Consider the following 17,022-nt stretch of genomic DNA (forward strand, 5'->3'; position numbering starts at 1 on the left):
CCCTGTGGGGAACCTCCTGTTCTGGAAACTTCCGCTCACCACAACGGGCTGTTGACATTGCAGATCTCCTGGGTCAGAAGAGTCATTCTTCCTGAGGACAGGCCCAGAGCACCCGGTCCACAATCTCATTACAAAAGTGGAGTGACAGGGGCTGTAAGCAGCATTAAAGGGCCTGGACAAGCAACTTTAAAATGAAAGCACATTGTTTTTTTAAAAGCCGTACCTAGAAATTCCCAAGGTATCCAAAGAAAATTCAGAGAACCAATGCTGTCTTATTTATTACAGTAGCCAAGAATGAGTGTTATGAGAATGTTCTGGAAGGGCGGTATTGATGAATTGACAATGTCAGAGGGCTATTCTCTGTTCCTTGCCCTGGGAGCTTTCTTTCCTGGGTGTAGGCGCCGGTGCCTGGCGGTCCAGGGCTGGACTCAGTGGATGCCCTGCTTCGGCCAGCCGAGCTCCCGGGCATAGGCGCCCTTGCAGCTCCTGATCTCCGATCCGTACTCCAGGCACTTGTTCAGGCCCGGCACCCCTGACCGCCAGCCGATGAAGCCCTGCGTGGTCTTCGGAACCGGGGGCGAGGGGAGGACCTGGGAGGGAGACGCAGCGGTCAGTCACCTGGGCAGCGGCATGAGGAGTGTCCAGGGAGGCCCCCAACCCGTGCGAGCAAAGCCGGGGCCCAGGAGGCTCAGGCCCAGCCCGGTGCGCGCCCGCAGTCATGCTCACAGACACGTTCCTGCAGCTCGTTGGACTCCTGCCCGCCAGTACGTGATTCTTATTTGATAAAAGAGCACACAGCCGGAAAAGTAAGGTGCAGAAATATCAAACACCGCCCTTCATAAAATCGGTGACGATATTGCCAGGTGGGTTTCTGGTAGTTATAAACCTTCCGGCTTTGATTAGAAGGGTTTATGATGTGAGTACACACATACACACACACACACACACACACACACCAGAGACCATAGGAATGAGAAGCAATTGAACTTAATTAAAATCCAAAAGCAAAACGGGATTCTATCTGAAAGGAAAACCCCCCACACAATTTCAACTGTCACGTCCTTGGACAGACTTGAAATTTTTGGAACGTGAGGGTAAATGTTCAGGCAGTTCCCTCTCCCTGTGAAGCGATCATCTGTCCTGCTCTCACGGGTGATCTGAGTGGAGAAAACGGTGAGAAGTTTGTTCCCACGGAAGCACTGAGATGAAGAGGTTTAATATGCTGGGTTATGAGTTCACGCTTGGCTACAGCATCTTGGCGAGGCATGGCGGGAGGGGCGGTCCTGGTGGGCCAGCTGCCTCTGGTGGGTGAAGCCCTTAACATATGTTCTTGATGAAGCATTAAAATTAATCTCCTGAGAGGTCACAAGCAGGGAGGGTTGTCCATAAACGCCAGAGGATCGCAGTTTCCCGCATCAGCTAGCGGGGAGCTGTCCCAGACGGGCCCTTGGGAACACGCAGACCTGCCTTCAAGCCTCCCTCCAACTTGTAGGAGAAACGCAACTGAAAACCTGCCTTGGTTGCAGACTCCATCCCTGGCCCAGGTTGGGGGGCCGTGAGGGAGGCAACCAATCGATGTGTCTCTCTTACATCAATGTTTCTCTCTCTGCCTCTCCCCCTCCCTTCCGCTCTCTCTAAAAAAATCAATGGAAAAATATCCTTGAGTGAGGATTAACAACAAAAAACAAATAAAAAAGAACACAAAAAACCACCCAGGAGGCCACGCTTCACCCACCAGATTGGCAAGGAAATGAAAACAGCACCCTAACAAGGGCATCCTGGGAGAGCAGGTTGGTTCATTCCCTGTGAAGGGCCATGTTGCCATTGTCTCCGAAAGTGGCCGCCTTCATCCTGAGTTTTCATCTCCTCTTCCCATCAGGACACAGAACTGCTTTCTCCGCAGCTGAGCGGAGGGCAGACCCCAAGATGAGAATGACGGGCCCATGGCGAGAGGTCCAGGGACCTATGGAGCTGAGCAATTTCTAGTCTCTGACCCACCTCCACAGCTGACTGGCCTCCGTGGGAACACCCACTAAGTCTTCTCCCCTCTGGGGTCGCCCTGGCACTCATCAGCAAGCAGAGCGATCTCATGCCCTGCTTTCCATTGCAGATTGGGTTCAAATCCCAACTGCTCCTCTGGCACCTGAGGTCCGGTGGGAGCTGGCCCTGCCCACTTCTCCATCCACAGCCCTTCCCGCCCCACCCCTCCCCCACCCCAGCTCACCAAGCTCCAGCCACATCAACGTCCCTTGCTGCTCCTGAAACATTGCAACCTTTGTTGTGCCTCAGGGCTCCGTACATGCTGTTCCCTTTGCCGGGAATGCTTTTCCCTGGGCTGGCTCCTTGCCATTCTTCAGTCCTCAGCTCCGCAGGGGCTTTTCTGACCACCCCATCCCCTGTATCCTCCAACACCGGCCCCTTTCCTCCATGGCATCTAGCACAGTGTATAACGATTTTGTTGATTTTCTTGTTTCACGTTGGTGATCCCAACCCACATGTGTGAGCTGGAGTGTTGCCTTCTAGTTCATCACTGTTTGCCCAGCCAAGCACCTGGCCCCCCCTCACAGCTTGCAGTCACTGGCACTCTAAGTCCTTCCCAGCATCCTCCTCTGGGCCCGACGCCATCCCTGAAGTAGGTGCTTTCACGAACCCCCATTGTGCAAGGTGGAAATAGAGACACAGAGAGGTCAGGCCACTGCCCAAGACCCCCAGGAGGGGAGTGGCTCAGCGATCTGACTCCAGAGCCCCGTCTTCGCTGCCCTGCTTCCCTGCACGCCCTGAAGCCTTGGATCGAGCCCCTCATTGTCTTGGCTCCCCTCTGCCACTTCAAAGCAGATGCAGAGGCTCTCAGCGTGTAGACAGCCACCTGCTGTGCGGGCGTGGAGAGGGCGTGGAAACAGCACCCCCACTTGCCAGGTGCAGCTGAGTTCTTACCTTGGGCGGCTGTCTGTCTGCACCTGCACCAAACACATGCGGGGCGGCGGGAGGGGGGGGGCTACTTGCTCACTTCGGGAAGCAAGTATTTAAAAACAACTTTGCAAACCTTGATATATTTCTCCACGGGGGTCAACGGCCGGATGTGGAACCTCTGGGGAAGCTCGATCCTGGGCTTTGGGGCAGGGGGTCCATCTTCACACTCGATCAACTGAAACACAATCCAGACACAGGACACCCCAGGCTGAGAGGGTGGACGCGCCCTCTTCATCGGCCCCCAGAACTCCGCGTTTTACAGATGACAACGCCTGTCCCCACTGCAGCTAGAAAGGGGCAGCGGGGCCTTGCAGGCCGCTAACTGCGGTGCCTGCGCTCGCCCTGCAGCCTGCTCATCATATTCCCGAGGAGTAGTTTGAGGGACTTCAAGGATTATGGGCTCAAATTAAAAAATGCCAACCAGGCTCAGGACCAACCTTTAAAATATCAGACAAGAGCCACCCATTCCTCCTTTTAATTTTTGTTGTTGTTCATCCTCACCAGAGGATATTTTTTTCATTGATTTTTCAGAGAGAATGGAAGGGAGGGAGGGGGGAGAAGAGAAAAAGAGAGAGGGAGAGAGAGGAACATTGATTAGAGAGACATATCGACTGGTTGCTTCCCTCACGTGTCCCAACGGGGTGGGGGCTGGGAGGGGAAGCCAACCTGCAACCCAGGTACGTGCCCTTGACTGGGAATTGAACCCGAGACCCTTCCGTGCTCAGACAACGTTCCAACCACTGAGCCACACCGGGCAGGGCCCCCATTTAATTTTTAAAGCAATTTTGAACTCTTCAAGAATCCAATTTAAATTACATATAAAGAATATTAATATAGATTCTTTTTATGCATATTATATTAATAAGAACACATTTTGCCCTGGCTGGTTTGGCTCAATGGATGGAGTGTCAGCCTGCAGACAAAGGGGTCCTGGGTTCGATTCTGGTCAAGAGCATGGCTCGTGCAGGGGGCAACCAATCAATGTGTTTCTCTCACACGGATGTTTCTCTCTGTCTTTCCCTCTTTCTTCCATTCTCTCTAAAAGAAGAAAATCAATGAAAAAATATCCTCTGGCGAGGATTAATAATAACAAAAAAAGAACTCATTTTATGCATAAAATTTCAAATTGTACAATACTCTTAAGTATTCAACAAGCTCATTAAGAATGGCATCATTTCAAAGCTAGTGGGATGGGGCAAGTTATAATGGGGTTGACGCCACCTTGACTCAGGATCGTTCTGAATTAGGTGGCGCTTATTTGGTTCTGCGACCCTCCAAGGACATGAGGCTTCTTCGTGTCATAGCTGGAGAGAGCTCAAAAGGGTGAAGACTGGTGGCTACCACCCCAGTCTTCGTTAACGGGCATAAACGAGCATCCCTCTGCACAGGGGTTGTTGTGCAGGTTAAATACGCTGCTTCGGAGACAGCACCTAGGACCTGCGGGGCACATAGTAAGCGCTCAATAAATCCGGGAAGGGAAGGACCCTTCGGGTTTCAGAGGTGACAGTCTTTACCTACCACATGCTCTTTAATTTTATTCTTGAAAATTATACACTTCATAACCATTTATTCTTGGAAATGATCCATTCTATTACCTCTGGACTCACAAAATTTATATTTACCTCCTCGAGAGGGGTTGTTAAAAATCCCCAGTTCTGGGCCCAGTTTTTCTGCGCTTCGGTCTCGGCCTTCAGGCGGTATCTCCTAAAAAAGAAAGTTCCTAAGGGCTAGACAATAGTCAGAAAGGTTAAAGTAGCAAATCCCAAAGGTTCATGGGGGAATCTGACACTTGTCAATGTGCAGGCACTGACGAAGTTCTGTGCCAGGAGGGATCCCGTCACTGAGACCCTCACAGGACACGTGCCTGGAGAGCCAGAGGTGCTGGCTGGATGGCACAGTGGGTGCAGACAGGAAGGGGGCTGACTGCCTCAGGGGCCATCTGGGTACTTCATCTTGGAGGCCTCTGACCCACAGTGATGAACACATGTTAAATCGTTAAGGAAGTTCATAATAAGTACCTTGGTTCTCAGGGCAAGGACTGGGGTGGTGTGAGAGAGGCACCTGGGATGCAAAATGTAAGGAGGCACCCACTCCCAGGTTCCTGCAAGGGTACAGCCAGCACTTACATGACCTTGAGCTTGAGCCCTCCGTAAACATCACACCCCAGTTGCCTCACTCGACCCATCCTGCTTTTACTTCACATTAAGAAGCTGAGTTGACAGTAGAAAATGGTGGCGGATTAAGTGGAAGCTATACTGACACTCTCCCAGGACCAAACTGGAATTTCAACTAATATACAGAAAAACCATCCTGAATAATCCACTGAAGACTAGCTGGAGAGAACCCTGATATCCAAGAACGGAAAGTGGAGACTGCATAGAGACTGGTAGGAAATTTGGAGGTGCAAAAGGGCTGGCCAGGCTCCAACAGATAGCAGCTGAAGTTCTGGAGGAATATCTCAGCTGTTGTGGGTTCCACTGAGAACTCCTGGGTCTAAATCCCAAGCTGGACTCCACAGCCCAGAGCACCAGAACTGAGAAAGATGCCCACATCACATCTGGCTGTGAAAAGCAGCGGGGTTGCTGTCTGCCAGGGGGAGATGACTGGAAATGCAGGCACCCTCTTAAAGGACCAATCACAAAATTTCATGTGAAGCCACTCACCCTGAGCTCCAGCAGAGGGAGGAGAGAGTGGATTAGAGCAGTGTGAGGAGCATCCAGGGTTGAGGGCTCTGGGGTTAGAGCTCGGAAGTCAGCCACTATGGTTTCCTGTGCTGAGTCATTCCCTCATACTGCAGAGAACATCTTTTTCAGGCAGACCTTTACCATCCAGGCAGCTTTAGCCTGGGGGCAAGGTAAGAAATTGCCCCAACCTGTTGGAAAACCTCTCACCCCACCCAGTGGAGTTTCTGAGGCTCATTTTTCCTCGTAAAGAAAAAAGTCATGCAAGTTCAAGAGGCACAGAGAGTCCCAAGCAAGAAGAACCCAAGCAGGCCCAAGCCCAGGCACATAATTAAAATGCCATAAATTAAAGACAAAGAGAGAATCCTAAGGGCAGCAGGAGAAAAGCAAACTTACCTACAAAGGAACTCCCATAAAGTGGTCAGCTGATTTTGTATGAGAAACTGTATAGGCCAGAAGAGAATGGCATGGAGTATTCAGGATAATGAAAAGTAAGGATCTAAAACCAAGACTACTATATCCAGCAAGGCTATCATTCAAAATAGATGCTGAAGCAAAGAGCTTCCCAGACAGAAAAAGGCTAGAGGAGTTTATCACTATCAAGCCAGCATTGTAAGAAATACTAAAGGGACTGTTATAATAAGAATAGAAAGAAAAACAGAGACATAAAGAATTAAAATGGCAATAAATAAGTACCTATTAATAATAATTAAATGCAAATTGATTAAATGCTCCAATCAAAAGACATAGGGTAGTTGAATGGATAAGAAAACATGACCCAAATATGTGCTGTCTACAAGAGACCCACCTCAGAACAAAAGACACACACAGGAAGAGAGTGAAGGGATGGAAAAAAAATTTTCTATGCAAATGGAAACAAAAGAGCCGGGGTAGCAATACTCATAACTAACAAAGTAGACTTCAAAATGAAGGCCATCACAAAAAACAATAAAGGTCACTACATAATAGTAAAGGGATCAATCCAACAAGATTATATATCACTGGTAAACATATATGCACCCAATATAGGTGCACCTAAATATATAAATAAACTTCTGGAGGATTTTAAGGGAGAGACCAACAGCAATACAGTCACAGTAGGGGACTTTACATCCTGCTGACTTCACTGGATAGATACTTCAGACAAAAATCAACAAGGAAACAATGATTCTAAAGGATACACTAGATCGTATGGATTTAATTGACATTTATAGAACATTTCACCCCAAAGCTGCAGAATATACATTCTTCTCAAGTGCACATGGGTCATTCTCAAAGATAAACCACATGTTAGCATGCAAAATAAGGCTCTACAAGTTCAAGAAGACTGAAATCATATCAGGCATCTTCTCACACCACAATGACATGAAATTAGTATTCAACTATAGTAAAAAGATTTTAAAAACCTCAAATACATGGAGGCTAAATAGCATGTTATTAAACAACAAATGGGTTACCAATAGATCAAGAAAGCAATCCTGGATGCTCTTCACACTGCTCTAATCTACTCTCTCCTCCCTCTGCTGTTTTGGCAGGAGTCAAAAACTTCCTGGAAACAAATGAAAATGAACACACAACAACCCAAAATCTCTGGGACACAGTGAAAGCAGTACTGAGAGGCACGACAGGCCTACCTGAAAAAAAAATTATAAACTATCTGACCCTACAACTTAAAGAATTACAAAGAGAACAACAAGCAAATCCCACAATAAGTAGAAAGAAGGAAATAATAAAGATCAGAGTGGAAATACATGACATAGTGACTAAAAAAAATAAAAAATAAAAAAGCCATTGATACCAAGAGCTGGTTGTTTGAAAAGATAAACAAGATTGATGAACCTTTGGCTAGAATCATCAAGAAACAAAGAGAGGCCCTAACCGGTTTGGCTCAGTGGATAGAGCGTAGGCCTGCGGACTCAAGGGTCCCAGGTTCGATTCTGGTCAAGGGCATGTACCTTGGTTGCGGGCACATCCCCAGTAGGGAGTGTGCAGGAGGCAGCTGATCGATGTTTCTCTCTCATCGACGTTTCTGACTCTCTCTATCCCTCTCCCTTCCTCTCTGTAAAAAAAAAATAAATAAATAAATAAATAAATAAAATATATATAAAAAATGTTATTAAAAAAAAAAGAGAAACAAAGAGAGGAGACCCAAATGAATAAAATAAAAAATGAAAGTGGTGAAGTAACAACTGACACCACAGATATACAAAGGATTGTAAGAAAGTACTATGAACAACTATATGCCAACAAGCTGGACAATGTGAATGAAGTGAAAAAATTACTACCAAAATACAATCTTCCAAAACTGAATCAGGAAGAATCAGAAAACCTTAATAGGCCAAGAGCAACTGAGGAAATAGAAGCAGTAATCAAAAAACTCTCAGCAAAAAACCCTGGTCAGGACAGCTTTACAGGGGATTTTTACCAAACATTCAAAGAAGAAATATCACCTATTCTCCTCAAACTATTAAAAAAAAATCCAAGAGGAATGAACACTTGCAAGCTTTTTTATGAGGCCAGCATTAAATTAATTCCAAAACCAGATAAAAACACTACAAAGAAAGAGAATTGCAGGCCATATCCCTCACAAACATAGATGCTGAAAACCTCAACAAAGTATTAGCAAATCACATCCAGCAATATATTAAAAAGATCATACAACATGACCAAGTGAGATTTATTCCAGGGATGCAAGGCTGGTCAATGTTTGCAAATCAATAAATGTGACACATCACATTAACAAATTGAAAGACAAAAATCACATGATCATATCAATAGACGCAGAAAAAAGCATTCGACAAAATCCAACAACCATTTTTGATAAAGATTCTTAGCAAAGTGGGAATAGAGGGGTCATACCTCAACATAATAAAGTCCATAGATGATAAATCTACAGCAAACATCATACTCAAAGGGAAAAAAAATAAAACCATTTCCCCTAAAAACATTCAACATAGGGATGTCCACTTTCACCACTCTTATTCAACATGGTACTAGAAGTCCTAGTCACAGTGACCAGACGAGAAATAAAAGGCATCCAAGTTGGAAAGGAGGAAGTAAAACTGTCTTATTTGTGGATGGCATGTACACAGAAAACCTAAAAACTCCACCAAAAACTCCTAGATTTAATAAATGAATCTGGCAATGTAGCAAGATACAAAATTGACACCCAGAAATCAATGGCATTTTATACACCAATAATGAATTATCAGAAAAAGAAACTAAAAAAAACAATCTCATGTACCACTGCAACAACAACAACAACAACAAAATTAAGATATTTAGGAATAAACTTAACCAAGCAGATAAAAGACCTGTACTCAGGAAACTACAGGACATTGAAAAAAGAGATAGAGGAAGCTATAAACAAGTGGAAGAATATACCATATTCATGGATTGGTAGAATTAATATCATTAAAATGTCCATACTACCTACGGCAATCTGCAGATTCAATGCAATCGCTATTAAAATACCAATGGCATATTTCACATATCTAGAACAAATACTCCAAAAATTTAGATGGAACAAAAAAAATACCCTGAATACTAGTAGCCACAGCAATGTTGAGAAAGAAGAACAAAGTTGCAGGAATCACAATGCCAGATTTCAAGGTATACTATAAAGCCACCGTAATCAAAACAGCCTGGTACTGGCACAAGAACAGGCATATAGAGATCATTGGAACAGAACAGAGACCCCAGAAATTGACCCAAGCCATTACACTCAATTAATATTGGACAAAGGAGGCAAGAGCATACAATGGAGTAAAGACAGTCTCTTCAATAAATGGTGTTGGGAAAATTGGACAGATAAATGCAAAAAAAGAAAAGAAAAGAAAAAGAAACTAGACCCACAAACTTACACCATACACAACAATTAACTCAAAATGGATAAAAGATTTAAATGTAAGTTGTGAACCATAAAAATCCTAGAAGAAACCACAGGCAGCAAAATCTCAGATATCTCTCATAGCAATATGTTTATGGATACATCTCCTAGGGCAAAGGAAACTAAGGAGAAAATAAACAAATTGGACTATCTATACTAATAAAAAGGTAATATGCTAATTAGACTAGACGTCTTCTGGACATCCATCCAGACGTCCTTCCAGACAAAGCCATGGTGGCAGGGGCTGAGGCAGAGACAGTTAGGGGCGATCAGGCAGGCAGGCAGAGAGGTTAGGGGCAATCAGGCAGGCAGGGGAGCAGTTAGGGGCATCAGGCAGGCAGGCAGTTGAGTGATTAGGAGCCAGGGGTCCCTGATTGTGAGAGGGATATCTGACTGCCGATTTAGGCTCCAGGATTGGGCCTAAGCCATTAGTTGGGCATCCCCCAAGGTGTCCCAGATTGGAAAGGGTGCAGGCAGGCTAAGGGACCCCCCCCCCCCCACACACACACACGAATTTTGTGCACCGGGCCTCTAGTACTAAAATAAAAAGCTTCTGTACAGTAAAAGAAATCATAAGCAAAATGAAAAGAGAGCCCACTATATGAGAGAACATATTTGCCAATGATACATCTGATAAAGGGTTAATCTCCAAAATACATAAGGAAATCATACAACCTAACAAAAGGAAGAAAAACAATCCAATTAAAAAATTGACAAAGGACCTAAATAGACACTTCTCCAAAGTGGACATACAGATGGCCAAGAGACATATGAAAAAATGCTCAAAGTCACAGATCATTAGAGCGATGCAAATTAAAACAGCAACGAGGTATTGCCTCATACCTGTCAGGATGGCCATCATCAATAAATCAACAAATGACAAGTGCTGGAGAGGATGTGGAGAAAAGGGAACCCTAATACACTGCCCCTGGGAATGCAGACTGGTGCAGCCATTATGGAAAACAGTATGGAGTTCCCTCAAATGATTAAATATGGATCTGCCATTATGACCCAGTGATCCCACTTCTAGCAATATATCCTAAGAAACCCAAAGCACCAATCAGAAAATTAAAAAGCAAAATGAATACATGTTTGCACAACCACTCTTTGATATGAACTCAACTCAGCTTCTTTTTTTTTAAATTTATCTTTGTTGTTGAAAGTAATAGAGATGTACCCTCCCCCCCATCAACCCCTTCAAGCCAACCCCTCCCCCCATCCAGGCCTTTACCACATCATTGTCTGTGCTCATGGGTTCAGACAGGGAATTTACACTAGCTAAGATCTGAAAACAGCCCAAGTGCCCATCAGGAGATGAGTGGATAAAAAAGCTGTGGTACATTTACACCATGGAATACTATGCAGCAGTAAAGAAAGAAGGCCTTGCCCTAACGGTTTGGCTCAGTGGATAGAGCATCAGCCTGTGGCCTCAAGGGTCCCAGGTTCAATTCTGGTCAAGGGCATGTACTTGGTTGAGGGCACATCCCCAGTAGGGAGTGTGCAGGAGGCAGCTGATCGATGTTTTTCTCTCATTGATGTTTCTAACTCTCTATCCCTCTCCCTTCCTCTCTGTAAAATATCAATAAAATATATTTTAAAAAAAAGAAAAAAGAAAGAAAGAAGGCCCTCTTACCCTTTGAGACAGCATGGAGGGACCTGGAGAGTATTATGTTAAGCGAAATAAGCCAGTTGGGGGAAGACAAGTGTCACATGATCTCACTCATATGTGGAATGTAAAGAACAAAATAAACTGATGAACAAATAGATCCAGAGACAGAGAAACATGGAACTCTGATGAATCTCAGAGGGAAGGTGGGGTGGGTGAGTGGGCAGGAAGAGTTTAACCAAAGAATTTATATGCATAACCCATGGGCACAGACAATGATGTGGTAAAGGCCTGGGTGGGGGGAGGGGTTGGCTGAAGGGGTTGATGGGGGGAAAAAGGGTACATCTGAATTACTTTCAATAACAAAGATAAATTAAAAAAAAAAGAAGCTGAGTTGAGTTCATATCAAAGAGTGGGTGTGCAAACATGTATTCATTTTGCTTTTTAATTTTCTTTCCTATTTTGGAATCAATACCTACCCTCCTGCCCCCGTGTCTTAACCATTTCAGAGTCCCTGGCCAAGTTCGTTGTCCTGGTCCCTGAGCATCAGCAGCAGAGCGGTAACATGGGCCAAAAATAGGAGCCATACATAGGATTTTAAATTTTCTAGTAGCCACGTTAATACCAGTCAAAGTGAACAGGTGAACTGAACTTTAACATCACTTCTGCTTTGGTGTGAAATCTTCAAAATCTGGTATTTTACTTTACAGCTCATCCCCATTTGGAACAGTTCCGTTGCAAGTGCTCAGTGGCCACTTTGGACATCGGATAGACAGTGTAAGTGCTTCACTGGCTCTGCTCACATAGGAAGGGCCATCTGATTTGGTGTCTTGAAGGGTGAGTAGGAGTTTATCTGGTTGAGAAGGGAGGAAGGGCATTCAGGCTAGTGGGAACAGAGCCTGCTATGGTAGTATCACCTAGTGGGGTGCTTGCATCAAGACAAAGATTTAAACAAAATCAGTAGTTGTGTATTTTATGCCAAATAATGTTGGCTTTCCATTTTCAAGAGTGATGCAAAGTTTTTAATAAAAATAAATGTATTAAATGAAACAAAGTCAGTTTAAAGAAAAATAGTAATGACTATTATAGGTTAAAAATGGTAAAAGTCATATCGATGACAAACAGGATAACTGAAATTTAAGAGGCAAATATTTATGGTTTGTTGTTACTAAAATTTACTTACTGGCATCTACACTGGTAACTTCCCGTATTGGTTAAAACTTCAAAGAGATGGGATAATGTTTAGCAGTCAGAGAGAATGCCAAATAAAAACAATCCATGACACATGTCTGCTGAATATAAATCTGATAGAAAATGGATCTAGTCTTTAAATTAAAATCTCTTATTACTTAAAATGCCAGGAAAAGCAAGCGAGAATATAAAGTGTATATGTATTTCTCATTCAAAAAGAATAAATACGAGATTTTTGTTTTATTCCCTTCTTAAAAAATTGGTAAATCTTAAAAATAAGAACACATCAAGGCTTTGCATGTTTGTAGAGCCCGATCCGCAATCTTTCAGGCCTTTGTGGTGAGCCTAAGAGAAGGCGGGGAATGAAAGGCCCTGTGGTCGACTACGTGCCCCTATTACTGCCCTCTTTCCTCAAGGCCCCTGACCATCTCCAGGACATGGCAGAAACTGGGATACTGAGGCCGCCAGATTTGTACTCTCCGGGTGGGAACCGCCCAGCCCACCGGTGACCGGATCCCCGACGTTACCAGATCTGGTCCTGGGCCACAAGGTTCATGCGCTCGGCCTCCGCGATGCTCATTGGTTTCTGCGACATGGCTCCTGGGGTCTAGGTTGTCCTGCACGCTGCTGCCCTTGCTCAGCGTCTTTCGTCGTCCAGGAGACCGGTTGCCGAGCAACGCGAGACGCGGAGGCGGAACCACACCTGGCGGAGGCGGGGCCATGGCCAGCCTCCGCCAGCCTCTGTGCTCTTCGCCCACCTCCTGCCCACCTGCCTGGACTGGCGGCAGCAGACCCCTCGTTCTCTGCGGAAAGCCCCGAGGAAACATCAAGACCTTAACCCCGCCTCCTTTAAAATGTAGGCCTGCAATGCAAGTACACACCCCCCCAGGCGCACCACGCCTGTGTGCCAGGCTTAACGCCTTCTCTCTCGGGGAGCAACCCCTCGATTGGGGAACGGGACAGCCCAGCCACTCCCTTGCCGAGGGCAGAGCTTTGCTTTGCCACTGTGCGAACTTTGTGCCCGGCTGCCTGGGCCCAAAGTCGTGCTGGAGGTTTGTCCACATCGCTGTGCATAGCCGGCAGGTTTCACTTCCGCTGCTGCTGGAATTGGAGTTGAGTGGCCGCCACGACTATGACTATTCCTGCACGGCCTCTGGAGAACATGTGTGCGCATGCCTGTCGGCAGCCACTCTATAACAATCCCCAAACGGAAGTCACTGGTCAATCTCCTCCAGACCCTGCACCGCACACACTTTCATGCCCATCCACAACAACCCCCCGTCAGTGGGGTGCTAACTGGAGTTAGTGGACTGACACGTGGACCCTCAAGGCTTCCACCTACCACGTTGTCATAAGCCTGGAACCGGAAAATGGGTCTAAGATTCAACAGTAAGTGAATCCATGGCAGGGGTTTGGGGAACACGGTTCTGCCTGAGCCGCCATGAGACCTGCAGGTGTCCAGCGTCTGTGGGACTGAGAGCAGAAGCAGCATGCTCCGCTGGCCTGCGGGTCCTCTCCCACAATCCCCAAAGCCGCTCCGCTAGGAGGTGGAGGTTTTCATCTTCCAATGGGGTATCCGTGGTTCTCCCTGGGGTGTCGTCCTCCTCCTCTTTCTCCCACCTCCCCCCTTACCCACACACCTGTGCCTTTACAGGGTGTTTGGGGATGGGTTTTACTCTGGTGAGAATGTTCTCCAAACCCAAGGCACGTGATGCTCTTCTTGGCTCTTGGAAAGGCTGCCTGGGGTGGTCCTAACTGCCCACTCAGCCCAGACAGTGAGGGGGTAGGCAGAGGCTGGCATGGAGCCGGATGGGTTAATAGTGCGTGGAGAACACACCAGCCTCAGGGCTGGGCAAGTCTCGGGCTGGGCCGGATTGCCACAGGGTGGACGGTGTGCAGGGCTCTTATCCGGCCTTTCCTCTGAAGTCGCCATCCCTACACAGGAGGGCAGATGTCCTGGGAGGACTGTGAATAGTGAGTGGCTGGCTGGGAAGAGAGGAGGATCCACCAAGTGGGAAGGCAGCATCTGATTCTCCCTCAGGAAGCTTCGGAGATGATTCGTTAAAATGATTGATTAGGAATAAACTCATTCAAGAATGTATCTACAAGCCAGACCCCGAAGGTTCATTCACTCTGCAAATGTCTGCTGACCGCCTCTGCCCGGGGATCCAGGAGGGAACAAACCGACAGACCCACTGTCCTCCTGGGCTGACCCGTCTGCAGGGAAGACAGACGTTTGCTCAGCATAGGAGGCTGGTGGGGGAAGAGGCAGGTGAAGGGGCCGGAAAGGACTATTTATTTTTATTTTTTAAAATAATACTTTATTGTTGAAAGTATTACCTATGTCTCCTTTTTCCCCCCTCTGACCCCCTCCAGCTTCCCCCCCCCCCCCACCCCTCAGCCTTCGGCACCCTATTGTCTCTGTCCATGGGCCATACATGTATGCACACAAAGTCCTTGGTTGATTACCTCCCACCCACCCACACTCCTCCACCTTCCCTCTGATTTCCCCACTCTCTTCCATGCTTCCCTGTCCCTGGATCCACTCCGTTCATCAGTTTATTTTGTTACTTAGATTCCACATATGAGTGAGATCGTGTGATACTTGTCTTTTTCTGACTGACTTATTTCACTTAATATGATACTCTCCAGGTCCCTCCATGCTGTCTCAAAGGGTAAGAGAACCTTCTTTTTTACTGCTGTATAGTATTCCGTGGTATAAATGTACCACAGCTTTTTAAAAAATATATTTTATTGATTTTTCACAGAGAGGAAGGGAGAGGGATAGAGAGTTAGAAACATAGATGAGAGAGACACATCGATCAGCTGCCTCCTGCACAACCCCTACTGGGGATGAGCCCACAACCAAGGTACATGCCCTTAACTGGAATCGAACCTGGGACCCTTCAGTCCGCAGGCTGACGCTCTATCCACTGAGCCAAACTGCTCAGGGCTACCACACCTCTTTTATTCACTCTCTACTGATGGGCACTTGGGCTATTTCCAGATCTTAGCTATTGTAAATTGTGCTGCTATGAACATAGGGGTGCATATATTCTTTTTGATTGGTGCTTTGGGTTTCTTAGGATATATTCCTAGAAGTAGGATCACTGGGTCAAATGGCAGATCCATATTTAATTTCTTGAGGAAACTCCATACTGTTTTCCATAATGGCTGCACCAGTCTGCATTCCCAGCGGCAGTGCACTAGGGTTCCCTTTTCTCCACATCCTCACCAGGACTTGTCATTTGTTGATTTGTTGATGATAGCCATTCTGACAGGTGTGAGATGGTACCTCATTCTCATTTTGATTTGCATCTCTCGGATGATTAGTGACTTTGAGCATCTCTCTATATAAAACCCTTATATGCAAATAGACCAAACTGTGGAACAACCAAACAACCGGTCGCTATGACATGTGCTGACCACCAGGGGGCATGCGCGGAACATGGAGGGCATCAACAGCAGGCAGTATAGTGCAGAACATGGCAAGTGTTGGCCACTGAGGGATGGTGAAGCAGGTGAGTGGGGGCGCCAGACCAAGGTGAGGTGCTGATTGCTGTCATCGGGGTGAGCCTCTGCTGGTTACTGAAAATTCTTTGCTCCTGCGCACCTGCTGCTGGTGCCAGCCCTGCTCGCACCTGCTGCTGGCGCCAGAGCTGCCACTCACACCCACTGCTGGCACTTGGTGCCATCAGTGGGTGCGAGTGGTGGCTGCTGGCCCCGATTGCCCCTCAGGGCTTCTCCACCTCCCCCTGCTCCCAAGGGTTGATCGGAGCAGCAGGCCTCACTTGCACCCATTGACAGCGACAGCCACGCCTGCACCCGCTGTTGGCACCAGCCCCAAAGGCTCCACACTGTCAGTGGGTGCGATCAGGTCCAGTGCAGTCAGCATGTGGGAGCAGCGGCAGCGGCAGGAGCAGGGCTGCCAGCAGACAGGGAACCAGCGGCTGTGGTGGAAGGGACTGGGTGGGGGTGCGGAGGATGGGCTGAGACCTGCCCCTGTGCCCACTGCAGCCTTGTAGCCCACAGGTCCTTTCAAGGTGCATGAATTCATGCACTGGGCCCTTAGTTTTTTCATATGTCTCTTGGCCATCTGTATGTACTCTTTGGAGAAGTGTCTATTTAGGTCCTTTGCCCATATTTTAATTGTATTGTTTGTCTTCCTTTGGTTACGTTGTATGATTTCCTTATGTATTTTGGATATTAACCCTTTATCAGAAGTATCAATGCTAAATATGTTCTCCCATACAGTGGGCTTCCGTTTTATTTTGCTTATGGTTTCTTTTGCTATGCAGAAGCTTTTTATTTTGATGTACTAGTCCAATTTGTTTATTTTTCTCCTTAGTTTCCTTTGCCTTAGGAGATGTATCCATAAACATATTGCTATGAGAGATGTCTGAGATTTTGCTGCCTATGGTTTCTTCTAGGATTTTTATGGTCATGACTTACATTTAAGTCTTTTATCCATTTTGAGTTAATTCTTGTGTATGGTGTAAGTTTGTGGTCTAGTTTCATTTTTTTTTGCATATATCTGTCCAATTTCCCAACACCATTTATTGAAGAGATTGTCTTTACTCCATTGTATGTTCTTGCCTCCTTTGTCCAATATTAATTGAGTGTAATGGCTTGGGTCGACTTCTGGGGTCTCGATTCTGTACCACGCTGTTTTGATTACGGTGGCT

General features: G+C 46.4%; 1 protein-coding gene across 1 annotated transcript; it reads right to left on the reverse strand.

Moving 5' to 3' along the window:
* Nucleotides 1-227: 227 nt before the first annotated feature.
* Nucleotides 228-12,990, reverse strand: CIMIP1 (ciliary microtubule inner protein 1). The gene is made up of 4 exons (XM_070421372.1): nt 12,865-12,990; nt 4,593-4,674; nt 3,044-3,145; nt 228-590 (listed from the first exon to the last, which is right to left on the reverse strand). The coding sequence occupies exons 1-4, from the start codon at nt 12,930-12,932 to the stop codon at nt 429-431; spliced, it is 414 nt and encodes a 137-aa protein (XP_070277473.1). The 5' UTR covers nt 12,933-12,990; the 3' UTR covers nt 228-428.
* Nucleotides 12,991-17,022: the final 4,032 nt, after the last annotated feature.

Source organism: Myotis yumanensis, unplaced genomic scaffold (assembly GCF_028538775.1).
Source record: "Myotis yumanensis isolate MYYU_CA2020_CCGP unplaced genomic scaffold, mMyoYum1.0.hap1 SCAF_7, whole genome shotgun sequence".
In the NCBI taxonomy this organism is placed as follows: Eukaryota; Metazoa; Chordata; class Mammalia; order Chiroptera; family Vespertilionidae; genus Myotis; species Myotis yumanensis.